This window comes from Batrachochytrium dendrobatidis (genome assembly GCF_000203795.2).
Source record: "Batrachochytrium dendrobatidis JAM81 unplaced genomic scaffold BATDEscaffold_5, whole genome shotgun sequence".
Lineage (NCBI taxonomy): Eukaryota > Fungi > Chytridiomycota > Chytridiomycetes > Rhizophydiales > Batrachochytrium > Batrachochytrium dendrobatidis.
Window position 1 is genome coordinate 1,381,667 of NW_006281103.1, and position 17,693 is coordinate 1,399,359.

Here is a 17,693-nt window from a genome sequence, read left to right on the forward strand (position 1 = left end):
AAAAGAAAAAAAAAAAAAAAAAAAAAAAAAAAAAAAAAAAAAAAAGGCTCCAAAAAGAAATCACCACGACGACAAGTCACACACAAGATACGTGCGCGCCGTACAGTACGCCACGAGTGAAAGAGCAGCAATAACAACTGTGCATCTACATCCAGCATGATGAACATCACAATGAACTTTAAAGTTGTCCAATCTACCATTAACCCATTTCAAAATTAGTTGATGGATTTTAACTCCAATTGGTTTAAGCTGTCAATATAAATCTTGAAATAAACTCACCGACGCAGCCATTCGTCATTCATGACTCGACGCCGTTTTACCCACTCTGTTTCTAGTCGTCGCCATCCATCTTCTTTGCGTTGAGCAAGTTCGTCTCTCATTCGACGCACTGTGGCAATGTATTTTTCTTTGATGGTCTGAAGTTGGGATAAGCTTTGGCTTTGAGCATTTTGCAGCGATTTCTGCATGCGTAAACGTATAAAGCAGAATGAATCAAACACACAAGTTGGTTTCATTAAAAGGTTGCAAACATGACCACAAAGTGCTTACCTCCAATGTAGCTATTTTCGCGTCGTATTCTACCTGAACAGAAGCCAACACGTTTCGACTTGTTTCCTCCTTCATCCTGTCTATATCCATCTTGGCTCGTTTTTCAAGTCGATCAACATACAGTTCTTTTTCTCCTGTAAATTTCTTGACCAAAAGACCTTCAAGTCGTAGATACTCGTCCTTTAACTTGGTAATGGCAGTATCATAAGCAGCCGAACATTGTTCTTTCAATCGTGTAGAAACAGAAACAATTTCTGCTTGATGACGATTGACAATAGTTTGCCTTTCCTGTTCGTGTTGAGCTGTTAGGAGTTGGAGAGTCTGAGCATGATCTGCTTTGAGAGAAGCTATCTCGTCCGAGTGTGCTTGCAATGCCATTGCATTCATGTGTCGTCGAAGCTGAGACTCAAGTCCTGATCGGTACTGGTTAAGTTGGGTAGGAAATCTAGCTGCAAGCTCAGTCAGTGTCACTTGTGAATCTGGTATTACAGGATGATCGAGTGGACTGTTCGTTCTTTTTGATCCATTTTCTGTCTTGCTTTTCAACTGCAATTGAAGATTCTGAACATGCTTGGACAAACTCCTAATATTGGCTTCCATCCGATTTCGAGAATTTTCTTCATCACTCTTGGCCATACTCAACGATGCCTCTAAAGTAACTTTGGTTTGTGCCAGCTCAGCCATATGTGCACGCTTCAATGCATCCAATACTCGCCGATGTTGGGTTTCCAAATGAGATTGAGTGTCTTGCATCTGTATGGTCAGTTCATCTTTAATAGATTGCATTTGCTCTGTTTTTACACTCAAATCGGCTCGAAGATTTGCTACAGTCGCTTCATGTTGTTCTACCAACTCCTTGCATTTAAGAATCACTTGATCTTTTGATATGAAATCAGTCTTGGGGCGAGATCCAGATCTGCGTAAAGATTTAGAGGTTCCAGAACTTGAAGTACTGGAAGCGAAATTAGATTGAGGTTGGGCATTGCTACTGTTGGATCCATTCATGATCGTCCAAATTTGCTCCATTGCATACTCCATTTCCGCTACCTTGGAAATCAACTCTGCTCGTTCAGAAACCAATCCATCAACTTTAGCAACCAAGTCACTTTTTTCAGTCATTTGTCGTTTCAGCTCAATCGCATTCTGCAGTGCAGCGTCACGCTCATCACATACTGTTTTTAATCTGGTTTTCAGCTCCTCTGCCTTTGCCGCTTCGTTATCTATTTCCTGCTGATACGTTTTCTGTAATTCTTTGCGTCCTAAAGCCATCTCTTGACGCATATCAACTAAATGCCTTTCAGTTTTTCCCAACAACTCTTTTTTGATTGTCAAGACTTCCAACTCTTTCTCACGTTGAAGCGATGCTCTAATCTGAGAAATCTGTTTTGTAGTGGTTTGTAATTGCGTCAAATCCTGATCAAGCGTATTGATTTTTTCTTGTAACAATTCCTGTTTCTGTTTTTCGTATCCCTAACATAAATGTCGCAATCCAACACCAGCAATGAGTTAATTTGGTTTAGATTATATGAAAGCAAACAGAATTTGAAAATGAATCCATTACTTGAATACGTTTAATTTGATCCTCTGCTGTAGCATTGGCAGCATTCAATGCACGTTCATGTTCAAGTTGTATCTCATCTACACAAACAAAACATTAAATCAATCAGAACCCAATCCATGACATATCAATCCAAAACACATACTGAGTTGTTGGTGGTGGTCGGAATTAGCTTGTAAAAGACGTTCGTTCAATGCACGTAAACTTTGACATTCGCTACGTGCTTCAAACAACATATCATGCAAATCCCGTGTCGTTGATCCTCCATAGTCAGGAGCGTATCCATCCAAATATGATTTTGTAGTGGATGGTAATACACATGGTGTAGCTATTTGGTTGCTGTTTGAATTGGGTGTCGATGGATTCGTATACCCACCTACATATTGTAATGGTTGAACAGAGTTATGAATGTTTTGTATAGGATGATTATGATTCAAAGTCTGACCCGTTTCTGAAACGTCATGACTTGAACGAGACGACATGTGTGCATGCTGGGTATGCAATGGTATCCATCCTTGTGAATGCGTGGATGAAGCAGAACGATTTGATCCAATTGAAGTTTGAAATTGTGCGTGTGGGGAATACTCCGAGTCAAGTTGATGATTAACAGTAGTTGTCCAAGAAGTTGATTTATGAAGATTAGTTTGTGGTAGCTGTACGTCCACTGTAGATTGTATCCTGTCATGAGTCGTGTCCAAATACTGATGATGATTAGACAGAATCGAAGGTAATTCATCCAATTCGATTTCCAGTTCATCGCTATTTCCATTAGTAGAACCATTAAATAAATCCTGTTCAAGATCTGATAAATCGATATCCGTAATTCCCTCGATTCTTGGTATGCTATGTTCTTCCATCATCATGCGAGTCATCAATTCTGTCTGATCAGCATCGTGTGTTTCCACCACATCATCATGAGCATGAGTGATATCTGTATTCTGGTCACTGTCGACATCTTTTGAATTAGGATCAAAATCGTCCAAATCCAGCTGTGACAAATCACTGTCATCCAATGCAACATGGCCCATCTGCGACTCACCCTCTTCAGCGATATCATGCAAAGGATTGACACTCTGAATATGAAATGGATTGATTTCTTTTGTTACAGTCTGATGATGAAGCAAAGAATGAGTTGTATTGGATTGAAATGGCTGTGATGCGAATTCATCGTCTTGATGGTCTAGCTCATCCACCAAGTCTTGAAAATCACTACCACCAAAATAGTCATTGTCGGTATTCAAACGATTATGTTGACTACGACCCAACACACTATTATGCTCATCCATGTTACTCTGAATCAAAAACGACTCTTTAGGCTGTATGGGATGGACAGTTGAAGGGGTCGAATTCAGATTAGAATGTCCGACTGGATGATTTGATGTTGAAGAAAATGAATGTGATATTGAAGGACTATCATGAATGTATTCAGTCAAGAATTTCTGATAAGAAGAAGAGTCGAGAGTAGGAGTCGTTGTAGTCTGTTGTAAATCCAGACTCGACCGAGCGAGCATTTCTGTTTGATATTCCAAATCTACAGTCGAATTCACTCAAGACAACTTTTGTATTAAAGCGACTGTTTTGATAAAAATGATAAATATTCATTATTTTGTTGAAAATCGATGATTTCTTTTTATAGAATGTTCACAGTTGAATTATGGTTTGAATTGGAATGATTCACTTTTGGTAGTCATGCATTGCATAATGTTCAAGTTTAAACCCAGATATTAAGACTAGTTTCAATATCTGGTTTAAACTCGCGTTCTAGTTCAACAAACGATTGTGTGTACTTGAAGAATATACTGAAAAGTTTACTATAAACAATTTACTTGAATTACTCGGGTGAAACCCTAATAGAAACGTCTGATAGCGTAGTCTGCTCTGCAAAAAACGATGTCTGATCAGCTCGGTTTCGTCGATTGTCACTTTGAAAAAAGAACGATACAACTAAACATGCAGCACTACATGTAATCATCAAGACCATGCCATAGTATAGATTCCCATCGCTTCCTCTAACTGCATTAGAGATTAGAAGCAATATAATGCCAAAGATCTGACCACCCCACATGAGAAAACCAGCTGATGTTCCTGGAGAAATTGGAAAAGTGACTTCCACGGCTGCTTCAAGAACAACAGGAATAAGTGGAAATCCACCCATACCAAACATGGCAGACGCAATGGCCAACACACTATACTGATTACTGGATTTCATGCCCAAGAGAAAGACAATCGTACCAAGAGTGACAATCAGACAGCAGATTTTAACAGCAATGGCATGACCATGAGTTCGATCAAGCACAACACCAATAATACCAGCATTTACAAGTCCAACACCAATAGCAATCACACCAAGGTTTCCTGCCTGATCTTGAGTGTATCCAAACGGTACAACATAGTCGGAAATAAGCGTGACAAACGTATTGAAAATACCAAGAAAAGTCCCAAACACAATCCAAAGAATCACATAAGCCTTGATCTTGAAAAGTTGAAAAACACCTTGTTTAAAGGGAACATGTGTAACTTGAGCAGAAAATGTCGGTGCAGTAGGCGGCCGATCTAATATCCACAGTGAAGGAAGAGCGCATACACCAGCCAATATAAATACAACCAGGTTGAGTGTAGCAAAATTTGCAGGATTCGTCCCAATAATAGATGGACCCACGAGTAGTAAAATGGCAGATCCAATGGGTTGTCCCAAGGAAATGACTGTGTTGGTAGTTGTGCGTTCCTTTTCACCAAACCAATAAGCAGTTACAACCGACGGTGCTATTCAATGTATCAATAGTGAGATTCACGCAGTTCAAAGTTTTACAAACTTGGTATCCATTCGTGGCAATATTACCATCTAGAAGAAAAGGTTGAGCAATAGATGCCAAGCATTGACCGAGTAAAGTAATAGCATATCTAGAAGTCGGAGATTCCAAGTAACATCCAGCCCAGCGCACTCCAGCACCAACAGCCGTGAGCCAACATCCTAATATAATCTAAAACAAAATATCAAATGGCTTTTTTTTGTTAATGATGTTCAGATACCATAACCCAGACTAATCTCGGAATTCCGGTCTCTAACCATGACATACACTTATTCTCAGTCCCTTGACATCTAGACACCAACTGGCAACTGGTGACAGAGGAATGTATCTAATACAAAATTAAAACACTTTAGTCATTGCAATGGCGGTACATCAAGGTCAGATGTAGATGGTCATGACATACAAGATTAAAAAGACCAATGCAAGAATATTGATCATGAATGAAGATGCTCCATAGTACTCTGACGCAGACGGCGTAACAGCAGAATATGTAGTCCAAAGAGCACTATTTGACAAATTGCCTAAAAAGACGCTAAAGGCAACAAGGAATCTCCTGCTATATAATTGAAATTCCTGCTTTTTAGGCTCATTGAGTAGCTCTACTTCTGTCGTCATCAAGTGCCGGACTCGAATCTATCTTTATACTGATTTTACTGGATCAACAGTTGACAGATTTTCCAAGATAATTGGGAGTTTGTTGATCACTGCAGTAATCGATTCAAGAAGCGGTCGAGTAGGCGTATTTATGGCTGACGATAAAACGTACAAGAATAAAGTTGGAGTGGAAAATTATAATTATAATTATCATGTGTTTAAAAAGTGTTTGCGTAAAACTCATTCAACCACACTTTCAGGGTTGGCTTTTGCTTGGCGTTGTTTTTTGTGGACATCAGTAGATTGTCTGCTAATTTGAATGGCAAGAGCATTTATCGCTCGTGTTTCCTTATCACGGCAATAATCTGACTTGTTGTTGGGTTACTTTACTGAATGGCTTGTTGCTTCATTCGATTGGATATAGGGCAGCCTCCCTCATTTGATCTTGTTCTGACACAATCTATGACATTCCACCCACTGTGTAATTTTACAGAATTTACACTTTTGAAATGCAGTAGCCTGCTTGATATTGTTAAAATGTCTATTAAGCATGATGCTACTGACGATTTTTCATTTTATCTCTATTTTCATCTCTTGTGTCGATGGTTGTGAATGGTTTAATGCTGTCCAATAAATTAACATTCGTCCTTTCATGAGACCAACTGTTTACTATAGACACTCTTGTGTTCCATTTTACACAAGTACCGCCAAGACAATGGGCAAATATCAAAATACTAAAAAAGCAATGTATTGTACAAATGCAACACTTTTTGCGCACAAAATAAGCTTTTTTCCCATTCGATTATTTCTTGATAATTTAAACATGGCAGACGGGCACATTTCTGATAATGAAGAAGGGCACATTGAGAACCCCATTGCGACGTTTCAGGCTCTTTCTGCTGAAGGTGACTTGCTCTTACAAAAGGGAGCATTTCAGGAGTCTATCGAGGTGTATACCAGAGCATTGGCGATTCGCCCAACTGACAAGCATTGTCTGGTCTGCCGCTCACGCTGCTACATCCAAATTGGATCCCCTTCTCTAGCACTCAAAGATGCTGACCTTTCGCTTAAAGAAGATCCGTCGTATTTTAAAGGCCAGTACCAAAAAGCAGAAGCCCTTTATGCCCAAAGTGATTTTGAACTCGCACTCATGTACTATCACCGAGGTCTTCGGCTTCGACCCGAACTGAGCGAATTTAGAACAGGTATTCAAAAAGCTCGCGAAGCAATCGATAATTCTATTGGAGATGCCAGAACTATGAAAATACATGTTCCTGCAAAACTAAGAAGGGATTTGGCAGTTTTGGCAGCTGCTCAACCCACCATGCCTGATGGGTCTACACATCAACGTCATGCAAAAGCTACTGGATCACAATCCCAACAACAACAAATGCAAACAAACTATGGAGTGGATGGGGAAAATAACCGTCCTTATTATCTCACTGGCAGTCTAACCCCAGCAATGGAGAGCAAGCTGCTGGGTGAGCTGTATGAAGACAAGGTATTTTTACAAGAGTTGTTGACTGATCATGATTTGGCAAGTTATCCTGACGAGCAAGTCAAGTCATTGGTCAATGAAGGCTTGAGGTATCTCAACACTCGCGTCGAGTTTTGGCGACAACAACATCCATTGTATGCTCGCAAGCACGAAAAGCCTATTCAGCCCAGAATGGAAAGACGAGTATTGCCAAAACATGTGATTGATTCTACTGGTACTAACAAGGAACATGGTCGTACTGCTACCCATGAAGTCCCTATTGGGAATGCTAGTCAATCTCGTGAACCTCGCCAGATTTCTGATAAACCCACTCGTTCTAGTATCCATCCCACTACCAACCATACACGAACATCAGCACAGACCCACCAAAAAAAGCCTACGGCCACTTTGTGAGTTGATTAGAACTCAATCAACAGTAATTTAGTTGAATAAACTGATTGATTACAAAATAAATTGTGATGAATGGAAATGCAATGAATGTTGACGTAAAATAAATCTATTTAGACTATCCATTGAAATGTGCTAAATTCATTCGGTAGTACTCAAACTACTGGCAGGATAGATTGGTGTTGATAGTAAATTGTATTAAACTATTATTACAAGCAATGTATGACTACCAAAAATAAAGGAATAACTAGTTTGATATTGTGTTGAATAAGCAATTCATTTCCAATGGGAAACGCAACGACTATTCAACTATTATTTATTCCAAAAAGACAGTTTACTGATTCAAGTTTATTTCCACTCCATGCAATACACAAACAGATACCGTTTGCGTTCGTCAATTGAATCCGGCAGTAAATCGATTTCATCTATTGGAACATGACTCCAAAACAAATCATCACAGGAGCCAGATCCAATAGGAACTTGAACTACTAGTTTTCTTTCAACTCTGAATCCGTATTCAGAGTCTGCTTTTGAAAAGAAAGCTTCCATTACAGCTCGACCTGAATGTAGACCCGCTACGGCCCAGATGGTTCCAGATGGATTTAAAAGAGATTGCAAGTCTTTTAAAAGATTATCATGCTGATGACGCATCCAAAACGTATCAGCCAGCAAGATCACATCAAAAGCCGGCATGATAGTGGGTTCAGACGGATCAAGTTTAGAAACATCAAGAACATCAGTATGCATGGCGGCAGCGTTGAGATGATGAGTCCATTCACCCCATACATGACCTTTGACTATCCATCGATCCTTTAGATTTGCAGCAAGGTTTGTTTCTAGGTTTTTATTGAGAGTAGCCAGAATAGCAGGATCGGGATAGTCACTAGAAACTACTCGAGAAGCACCTAATTGAACAGCAAGGATACTTGGTAATCCAGTACCAGCACCCAATTCAAGCACTGTTTTGTCTGTGAATTTGTCCATACAAATGATGGGAGTGGTCGAATCATCTGGAGGTGCAACCATGATTCGGGATAAAAGAATGGATGCTTTCCATAGATGATGAGCAAATAGAGAAGTGTTTTTTGCAGCCGAGTCAGGAATATGAATATGAATTGGATTGCATCGAGTAGGAATGGAAATTGGAATCAGTGAGCCTGGCCCACCCAAGTTGATTTCTGGAATATCAAATAGCACAGAGAAACCTGTTTCAAAGACTTGGAATGTGTCGGTCATGATCGAGTTGTAGTTTTAATTTACAATCGGATTCACGTAAAAATGGAATACTTTTTGTATTGATTTCTTTTGGAATATCAAATCATTATAGTCTCGTTTATCCTTGATTATCTTTAATTATCCTTGATTATCAGTCATACCTTTTATAATCATCAAATTCACAACAATTCAGATATTGGTTTAATGATATCATCACTATTGTATTCTAAAATCATAATCACGTCTAGTTCAACAATCTCTTTGACTGTTTCCATGACAATCACCAAAACAGTCAAAGAGTTTACAGCATATTGTCTAGTAAATCAATAACAATCAACTTAAACACTTGTTTTATTCTGCGTGAATATGACTGTAAATTCAACAAATTCAACAAATTCAACTTGACTTTAAACTCGAATACATTCGAGTTTACTTTGAACAGAATGGACGCAGCTGATTACACTAAACTAGTGATTGCTAGACAGAATGTATTATGTTCTTCAGAGTTGAACTGTATTGATCCACCTACTGGATTTTTATTCATAGCAAGAAAACCTGGCAGTCAATATGAGATTGCTTTATGCTGGATGGCCTTGAATGCCATTCCCACTTCTGAATTGCCTGCATTCGTCGCTGCATCCAGTTCTAACTCGTCCATGTCTTCTACTCGTTTCATTCCTCAAACTCCTTCAGGCATGTAAATGCAATTCTCGCATTAACAAGAAGATTGACGTGGCAGTTGAGCCAACTAATTGTTATTGTAGATTCAGCATTACAGGAACAGTCACCAGTTGCTGCTCAGACTTCTCTCGTAGGATCCTTGTCTGTTACTACTGTTCCAAAGTCTCTTTGTGCTGCTACGGATACCATCCAATCACTCACTCTTTCTCCTATTCTAACCCTATCTCGTGGTCATGAAGCCTGTGTTCAACAACTCGTTATCGGCATGCAGGATGGTTCAAAATGGCCTCCACTTCAAATGGATGCATTCGGAAATGAAAAGAATCCTCCATCCATGACTGAAACGGTTCAAATCTTGCGTCGCTGCTTTCGTCGTGTGGGAAAAGATATTGTTGGGTACAAGATTTAAGCTTGTTGGATACTCTTGAATAGTAGTTTATTATCTAATCTTGTTTGATATTTAGATGCGATGTTCCCAATGTATATTTTGTGTCGGATAAGTTGTCTGTTGCTCCAACTCGCTGGCCTGATGTACTTCCCCATCCACAAGAATCCTCTATTATTTATAAAGCGGGTGCATTTGGAATGGATGTTGTATCTAGTATTGTTGGGCGACCCATTGCAACAAAGATCGAGGATGTGGGTTGGGATATGCTTGAACAATTTGCAAAAGTCACTACATTTGCTAAAGCAAAAACATCTCGAGCTTTGGAGCATCCGCTTGCTCGCCCCTTTCTGCCTTATGTTCCCGAACAAATTAGATCCATCTTTTTATCCTCTGCCGAGGCTGAAGCGTTGCTTAACGATTACGATTCGGCTGGAAGATATTTGGAGCAGTTTGCTCAGGATTTTCAACGGCAGATTACTCGAAGAATATCCAGGGCTGGATCTCCTCAAAATACTGAATCTTTTATTATTGAGTATGACCAAACTAGGTCATACGAGGCCATTTCAGCTGTTTATACAGCTCATTTCTCTGGATTTCCATTGACAATGGAAGAATGGATGTCATGGCAATCCAATCAAACCAATCTTTTAAAGTACAAGGATCTATTCTATGCTCGAATCTTTTCTGGAGTATGTTTTAAATTGTATAATCATTGCATTTTAGGTTTACTATTCCATAGATTTGAAACCAACACGATCATTTACTGTTATTTAAAACTAGGGTATTGAACCAGCAGTCAGACCTATGGCATGGAAGTATTTGCTCAAATCATACTCGTTTGCAGACACCTTGCAAGACCAAACAGAAATCTCAGCCAAGCGACGCGAGCAGTACTTCAATCTGAAAATGTCATGGATGGAAGTCATAGAAACATCGACTGATGAGCATTCACCTAAACTTGACAATGGCCCAGTAGGAGACGAAAATGAAGATGCTGATCTCTTTTCCAAAATCCGCGAAAGAAAGTATAGGGTTGGTAGGTCGTACTTTGTCGTTTTCAAGAAAATTGAAAATGCTTGTGCTGATGACTATTTATTATAGAAAAAGATGCCGTCCGCACAGATAGAAACACACCGTATTACGAGTCTGCCTCTGAAGATGGTCCTTTGTTTGCTGGGTTGCATGTAGGGGATGGACTGGTTACTCTCCGCGACGTTTTAATGACCTATACCATTTACAATTTTGATCTCGGTAAATCATGCTGTTTTGAAATTTTTCTGGATCAATTTGTAGGCTAAAAATAGTGTGTTGATTTTAGGATATGTGCAGGGCATGAGTGATCTTTGCTCGCCTATTCTGGAAGTCATGGATGACGAAGTTGAAACATTTTGGGTTTTTTGTGAGTATATGGAAAAAATGGTGAGCACTTTGATTTGGTATTTATTGAAGCATCATAAAACAGATGATCAGAAATGTCTGTATTCATGTATTGATTCTTGAACGTGTTTAGAACAGTCACTTTTCACGCAATCAGCTGGGTATGCAACTGGAGCTTCGTCGGCTTGAACTCTTGTTGAAACTGATTGATCCACCACTCTATCGACACATGGGTAAACTTTTTACTGAATCATATAACTATTGATAATCTGCCTGATACTTACTGATTATAACACACTGTTTTCTATCTGATTTTTGATTTAGAACAAACTGATTCTGTCAACATGTTTTGCTGTTTCCGCTGGCTTCTCATTTGTTTCAAGCGTGAGTTTCCCTTTCAAGAGATAAAAACTCTATGGGAAGTGATCTGGTCGTGTCCTTTGACCACCCATTTTCATCTTTTTGTGGCTGTTGGAATTTTGAACATGAACAGAGATCAACTATTTCATCAGCAGGCGTTTGACGAGGTATTAAAGTTCATCAATGGGTTGTCGGATAAAATACCTGTACCTGAAACTGTTGGTGCTGGCCAAGTGCTACTTTATTTGGCGAGAGATCTGTTTTCCATGTATGCACCTTCCGAATTATGTGTACATTTACCTGCTTTGCCCTCCATTGATGCGATGCTCAAAAACCCTGATCTTTCTGTCGATGCGTCTATCGAGCACACCGAAGCAAAAGTCGTGGAATGTGACTTATCAGACGACCGAAAAAAGCTTATGCAATATTGGAAGAATGACATGGACGATATTTCTTTTGAAGAATGGACCGAAATTATGCAATTGTTTATTGCACCAACACTTTAGCCATTGAATTCCAACCGTATTCACGTAAAATGAAACATCAAAATACATAAACAATCTCATGTTTAATTGGTGGTAATCTCATTGGGCAACATTGGTTTTAAACTCATTAAATGACTAGTCTTTGTGCTTGTTCTTGTATAGAAATACAAAGCGAATGTGTGATTAGAATAGAATTTCTAGAAAAATCAATTTATTTAGTATCCATTTCCTGAGGATGTGATTGGGATGGTCAAGCGAGTTTCTATTCTCAACTTTAACGAATGCAAAATGACAATCGACGAGCAACAACCAGACCAACCAAAACATGTTCTCCAACAATACAAAAAGCCAGTTGTAGGGTTACTTGCATTAGTAGGACTTGGATTCATGATCAGAACTGTTCGTCGTCGAGCAGGTAAATGCATTTGTGCAACTCCACATGAAATACAATCTAACCTTGTTTTTTTATTAGCCAATAACAGATTGTTTGATCAAACTATTGCACAAAACTCGGTTTTGAATCCACGTCATGGAGCTTACATTTTTGCTATTCAGACATTCACAACAGCGACAACGCTTGTTGGATGCGCTGCAGTGGCAATCAGCATGACAGTAGCTTCGGTCATGAACGTTAATTCTGTAAGTATATCTTGCATTGAAACCTCAACTCACAATCAAAATCATTAATGCATTGAATAGTTTCAAGAATTCTCGGTTGCTATACGAAGTTTTACACAGGAAAAAGTTCCTTGGCTGCAGGTTTCAGGAGATGAAGATTCACCCGAGAATATTCAATCCACAAAAGAGTTTATGGAAGAGTTGGCGCGAGAGTACGAGATTGACGAGGAAGGGTATAAAGAAACTCCTACAAATCTGTTTTTGAAAAGCATAGTCAAGAAGGAGATGGGTCCGCTGGTGAAATAAAACTGCATCCTTTTTAGATCTTCATGTCTATTTCCACCATGTTTAAAATGCCTTGAACCAGCAGATTAAGCTGAACAATACTGGAAATTGTTGTATACAGATATATCTTGAAATTGACATCGTAAATACCAGTTGCATTTATTCAATACGAAGGTTCTTTTTGAGTTTAATAATCAATGCCCAGTCGTCACGACTCATATCCTTTCTAAATGTTGTCTTGAGTACATCGATCGATGCTCGTGTCACCTAAAAATGTTCCAAAACATCAGCTTGCATCGATTTACAAATAATCAAACACATCACAACTCTACCTGAGCATAAATCTCATTGGCTTCGGTGAAATGACGACCATAGGCTTTGGGAGTTTCATACGCAGCACCTTCAATACGAACAGCAACCGCTGGATCGCCTTTTTTGATTTCCATTTTTGATTTATGGTTGAGCTCAATGCCAGTAACCTTGCCTAATCCAATGACTGCCTGCGTCTAATAAAAAGTGGTTTAAAAACAGTCATCAGGATATTCTTTTCAATTTCATATGGCATAAACACCTACCTCCTTGTTGACGACACATAACGGTGTGCCAACTTTGAGTGTTCCTTCAATCACATCAACACCAATGAGAATTGGACTTCGCTTATTAAAGACAGCACCGTTGATCATTTTCAACACACACGGGAATACTGCCATGGGTGCAGCATCCTTTCGTTTCTGCTCTTCGATTTGTTTCATGTATGCAGTGAACGAATCAAACAGATGATAGATGATATCTGCAGAAAAGATACGCACACCCATCTCAGTTGCCAATTCAGCCGCGTCTTTATCAATAGGCACATCAAATGCTAAAAGCTGGGCATATTCAGGTGCGCGTTCGAGCATGACAGATGTGCGAATAATATCCTTTTTATGCACAGGACCGATGTTGATACCAGAGACGGGAATGTTGGATGATTTTAAAAACGACAAGAGCGCTTCAAGTGAGCCAAGAGTAGATGCTTGCACACATACACCTTTTCCAGACTTGTCAATGGATGACATGAGGTTGGTCAGATCACCCATCACATCGTCACGGATTTCGTCCTCATCATCATCCTCTCCAATAACCAACAGCCTTGATCCAGCAATCGCCTTGTCTAAATCTGCTGCACTGATTTTAATTCCCAAAGAAGCCTTGACTGATTTGTTGTGTACGTAGGCAGATTTTACACGAAGTTCTCGCATAGGTTGAGGAGTCAGCAACGCACGAACTGTAGTTACAATGGGTCCGTTAAGACCACATACACAAATACGATCGCCTTCGTTTAAAACACCATTGGAAAGCACTACATCAATTGTGGTTCCTAGTCCTTCAATGACTTTGACTTCAAGAACCGTGCATTCAAGTTCAGAAAGGTACATGAGACGCTCAGTCATACGAGTTTGAGTAAGGTCCACGAGCAAATGAAGTAGATCGGGTATACCTTCACCCGTAATTGCAGAGGTGGGAACAAGAGAAACATACTTGCTCATGTTTTTGTTTTCCCAGTACAAACAAGCATTAAGTCCCTGCTCAGCAAACTCAATCTGAACTTTTTTTACACGGTCGTTAAACTCATTGATGACGTGAGGTGCTTGCAGTTTAAGAGTATCCCGAGTCGGATAATCAGGATACGTTTTCCAGTCAAACAATCGATCAATCTTATTCAATGCAACAATAAAAGGCGTTTTACGCTGTCGAAGCATGCCAAGGGATTCAAGTGTCTGAGGCTCTAATCCGTGGACAATATCCACAACCAACACGGCAATGTTGCACAAGGAAGAACCACGGGTACGCAGATTGGTAAAAGATTCGTGACCAGGGGTATCGATAATCAAAAGCCCAGGAATACGATAATCAGGAGGACCGTCTTTGTGCATCATGGCCGTTTTAATCTTAATAGCGTCCATGGGAAAGTAAGTCGCACCGATTTGCTGAGTGATACCACCCGCCTCACCTTCCTGAACATTAGTTTGACGAATTTTGTCAAGAAGTTTGGTATTATGAGTGACTGTAAAGTCACCAAGAAGAAAGCGCGAGTTGGGACCCATCACAGTAAAACCAAAGTATTCACCACATCCAATTGACTCGATTTCAAATTCACAGGCATTAGATTTGACGTTCAGCCAAGAGTCAATAGAAACGACTGAAGTGGTTTTTAAAGAGTCGTTGCTAATAAGCTCCGAAACGTAATGCATTCGCGGTCCGCTGATGCGAATTTGAAGTGTTTTGACCGACACTTGTTGAGTCATGGTGGCAGGAGTAACTGTGTTGACACACAAACCAAGAGAGCTACTCAAGCGCTTGATATTTTCAAAAATCATGTTGTTCTTGCAAGATATATCCCAGTGTTTAGGGGTATCTTTGACAATACTGAATGCATTAGAGCCTTCAACCAAACCTGCAAGCAGAGCAGCGCGATGCAATTTGGACGATCGCAATAGCGCATCGGGAATGCACTCGGCCGATTCTATTCCCAAAGATTTGAAAAGTAACCCAAACTTGTCGCCAAGAGCAATAATGGTTGGTTTAGAAATATCAGCCACGCCTTCGTCAAGCTGATTGGTAAAGGAAATGGATAGCTTTTGAGAGTGGGAATGTAGAGTTTTAATCAGAGGATGCAGATGATCTATACCAGAAAGTATCAGAACAGGGTTTCCAGCAGTATCAACATCACCAAGCAAAATCCAAAGACCAATACACCACATGACTGCGTGTTCAAGATTTGGAACAGATTCAACACCGAAATGCTGCATAATATTCAAATTTGTGGTGGTAGGATACTCGATACCACCAGCAGGTTTATATATCATAAAATGTTGTCGAAGATCAGCATCAACAGCAAGGTATTCTAAAACACTGATTTCCCAAATAAGCAAAGTCCATGCTGGAAGGGCCTTGGTCGCTTCTACAGCAGAAGCAAAATTACCACTGGATCGAACAGTAGGAATATTTCCTATACAGACAACCTCGGAAACATGAAATTGATCTACACCATCAATAACAGTCTGGCTCACCCATGGCTGCTTGACATTCACCATCACCAAAATATGTTCCTTGTTGCATACAAATGCATCATGACCATTAGCATTTTTGGGTACAACGCGGTAGAGAGCACCAGATTCGTGCACTAATGACCGTTCCTGGACAATACGGGGAGTACAGTCATCACCCATCAACTGATCTAAAGCTTTGATATCCTGAACAAATTTGGTAGTACCATCGGCCATGAGAAGCGGAGTGTCGCGTCCAAAGCATTTGCCAGTATCGACATGTCCAAGAATACAGCAAATGGGAGAGCGCAGATCGTCCTTGGATCGAGCAGCCATGGCAGCTTGAATTCTTGCCTTGCGCCTAGCGGCAGCTTCTTCCTTGCGAGCCTGTTCTTGCTTTTGTGCAGTAGTTTGCTGTCCATCGTTGGAGTCCTGATCTGAACTGTCGTCGCTACTAGAATCGTCGTCGCTGTTCTCTTCTTCATCTTCGCTAGACTCTTGATCAGATTGGTCCTTTTGAGCATGTTGTGAGGTATTTGATGAAGCGGTATTTGCAACAGCAGTCGCTTTTTTGGCGTCAGAAGCAGGTTTGACTAAAAAAACATTAATAAAAAGCATCGAGAATAACATAAAATAGTACTAGCAGTCTATACAAAAAAATATACCTGTTGCAGATTGATTCACTTTCTTTGCAACTGGTTTGACAAGAGTTTCTTCTTTGTCAGAATCATCCCATTTTTCAGCAACATCTTGGTCGGAATCAGCATCCCAGCTATCCTTGATACCATCATCGATTTTGGCTGGTAAATCTGACGCTTCTTTATCCGAAGGCGCATCCCAGTCATCCACCGGTTCATCAGCATCTTTTTTTTCCTCGACCGGTTTTGAGACCACTGGCTCGAGAGCAGTAGTTGAAGCGGACGTAGTATTTTTGCTGGGTTTTTTTCTTCCATAAACAATCTTTTTAGGCTTTTCATTGGAAGTTGTGTCCAAAGCAGCAACCTTGACACCAGATGCCAGCATAACCTCCAGTTTTGCACGAGCCTGAACCTGAGCAGCCTTTTGAGCAGGAGTCAAATACTTTCCCTGCCTTTTCAGCTCTTCTTTTTTCAACTGATATCAATTTGTAATTCAAGACAAACGTGTTAATACAAGACAATAATGTATATTTGATATCCAAGTATGACTAGATCTGAGCTCAATACTTGCCCTTTCGCGCTCCTTTTTGGCCATCCTAGCTTCATCCTTGATCCGTTGTTGCTCCTCGATAAGAAGTTGCTCTTTTTCAATACGAATCCTTTCCTCCTCTTCAAGACGTTTTGCTTCTTCTTCGGCAGCCCTGCGTGCAGCCATCATTTCACGAAGAGCAGCAACAGGTGCACCACCCTTTCGTTTACTAGGAGCAGCGGGAGCAGCAACAGGAGTAACAACAACAGGAGTGGGATCAGGAATGACATCAGCAGTGACATCTGGAGTCTTTTCAGGAGCACTAATAGTAGTAGATTGTTGTTTTTTTACAAGCTTTTGTCGCTCCTTTCGCTCTCGTTCCTTTTCCTTTTTGGATTTGATACGATTGGGATTGTCCTGAGCATCGTCCAAGATAGATGACGTGGTTTTGGCAGTGGATGAAGTTTCAGTGGACACAGGAGTCGATGCAACAGCGATTCCCTCAATCTCAGCAGCCAACAAGTCCATTTCATCATCAAAACTAGTCTTTTGTTTCTTTCCTTTTTTGCCCTTTTTACCACTTGCAATCACCAATGGTTCCTCAAGCACAGGACTAATTGGATCTGGTTCAACATCATCTTGTAGATCGACAGTATCTTCGTTATCAAGAGCAGCAAACGTGATTGCGGATT

At 40.1% G+C, this 17,693-nt stretch overlaps 7 protein-coding genes across 7 annotated transcripts; 3 read left to right on the top strand and 4 right to left on the bottom strand.

Moving 5' to 3' along the window:
• Positions 1-60: 60 nt before the first annotated feature.
• On the bottom strand, positions 61-3,618 carry BATDEDRAFT_35040 (uncharacterized protein; the record flags this gene model as incomplete). Its single annotated transcript, XM_006678534.1, has 5 exons — positions 61-193; positions 280-461; positions 550-2,019; positions 2,111-2,187; positions 2,253-3,618. The coding sequence occupies 5 exons, from the start codon at positions 3,616-3,618 to the stop codon at positions 61-63; spliced, it is 3,228 nt and encodes a 1,075-aa protein (XP_006678597.1).
• A 296-nt stretch (positions 3,619-3,914) lies between these two features.
• Positions 3,915-5,643, bottom strand: BATDEDRAFT_88132 (uncharacterized protein). Its single transcript, XM_006678742.1, has 4 exons — positions 5,321-5,643; positions 5,185-5,245; positions 4,947-5,088; positions 3,915-4,870 (listed from the first exon to the last, which is right to left on the bottom strand). The coding sequence occupies exons 1-4, from the start codon at positions 5,530-5,532 to the stop codon at positions 3,939-3,941; spliced, it is 1,347 nt and encodes a 448-aa protein (XP_006678805.1). The 5' UTR covers positions 5,533-5,643; the 3' UTR covers positions 3,915-3,938.
• Positions 5,644-6,334: 691 nt separating this feature from the next.
• Positions 6,335-7,454, top strand: BATDEDRAFT_35041 (uncharacterized protein; the record flags this gene model as incomplete). Its single annotated transcript, XM_006678535.1, has 1 exon — positions 6,335-7,454. The coding sequence occupies one exon, from the start codon at positions 6,335-6,337 to the stop codon at positions 7,400-7,402; it is 1,068 nt and encodes a 355-aa protein (XP_006678598.1). The 3' UTR covers positions 7,403-7,454.
• Positions 7,455-7,894: 440 nt separating this feature from the next.
• On the bottom strand, positions 7,895-8,356 carry BATDEDRAFT_5048 (uncharacterized protein; the record flags this gene model as incomplete). The annotated part of the gene is made up of 1 exon (XM_006678244.1): positions 7,895-8,356. A coding segment is annotated over one exon (462 nt), but the record flags the coding sequence as incomplete, so codon positions are not given.
• Positions 8,357-10,460: 2,104 nt separating this feature from the next.
• BATDEDRAFT_10906 (uncharacterized protein) lies at positions 10,461-11,923 on the top strand (the record flags this gene model as incomplete). The annotated part of the gene is made up of 5 exons (XM_006678256.1): positions 10,461-10,716; positions 10,782-10,931; positions 10,999-11,099; positions 11,191-11,290; positions 11,382-11,923. Coding segments are annotated over 5 exons (1,149 nt in total), but the record flags the coding sequence as incomplete, so codon positions are not given.
• A 267-nt stretch (positions 11,924-12,190) lies between these two features.
• Positions 12,191-12,826, top strand: BATDEDRAFT_88453 (uncharacterized protein; the record flags this gene model as incomplete). Its single annotated transcript, XM_006678641.1, has 3 exons — positions 12,191-12,317; positions 12,375-12,541; positions 12,602-12,826. The coding sequence occupies 3 exons, from the start codon at positions 12,191-12,193 to the stop codon at positions 12,824-12,826; spliced, it is 519 nt and encodes a 172-aa protein (XP_006678704.1).
• A 138-nt stretch (positions 12,827-12,964) lies between these two features.
• On the bottom strand, positions 12,965-14,721 carry BATDEDRAFT_29991 (translation initiation factor eIF5B; the record flags this gene model as incomplete). The annotated part of the gene is made up of 3 exons (XM_006678489.1): positions 12,965-13,072; positions 13,138-13,305; positions 13,381-14,721. 3 exons carry the CDS (start codon positions 14,719-14,721, stop codon positions 12,965-12,967), a joined length of 1,617 nt encoding a protein of 538 aa, XP_006678552.1.
• Positions 14,722-17,693: the final 2,972 nt, after the last annotated feature.

What these genes read in the sequence shown, in the direction of transcription:
- BATDEDRAFT_88132 (XM_006678742.1), bottom strand. Translation starts at nt 5,532, where the DNA reads ATGACGACAGAAGTAGAGCTACTCAATGAGCCTAAAAAGCAGGAATTT. An exon ending in GCATTGGTCTTTTTAATCTT is followed by an intron (nt 5,246 to 5,320) that starts GTATGTCATGAC and finishes ATTTTGTATTAG; the next exon opens with ATACATTCCTCTGTCACCAG. An exon ending in TCAAGGGACTGAGAATAAGT is followed by an intron (nt 5,089 to 5,184) that starts GTATGTCATGGT and finishes ATTTTGTTTTAG; the next exon opens with ATTATATTAGGATGTTGGCT.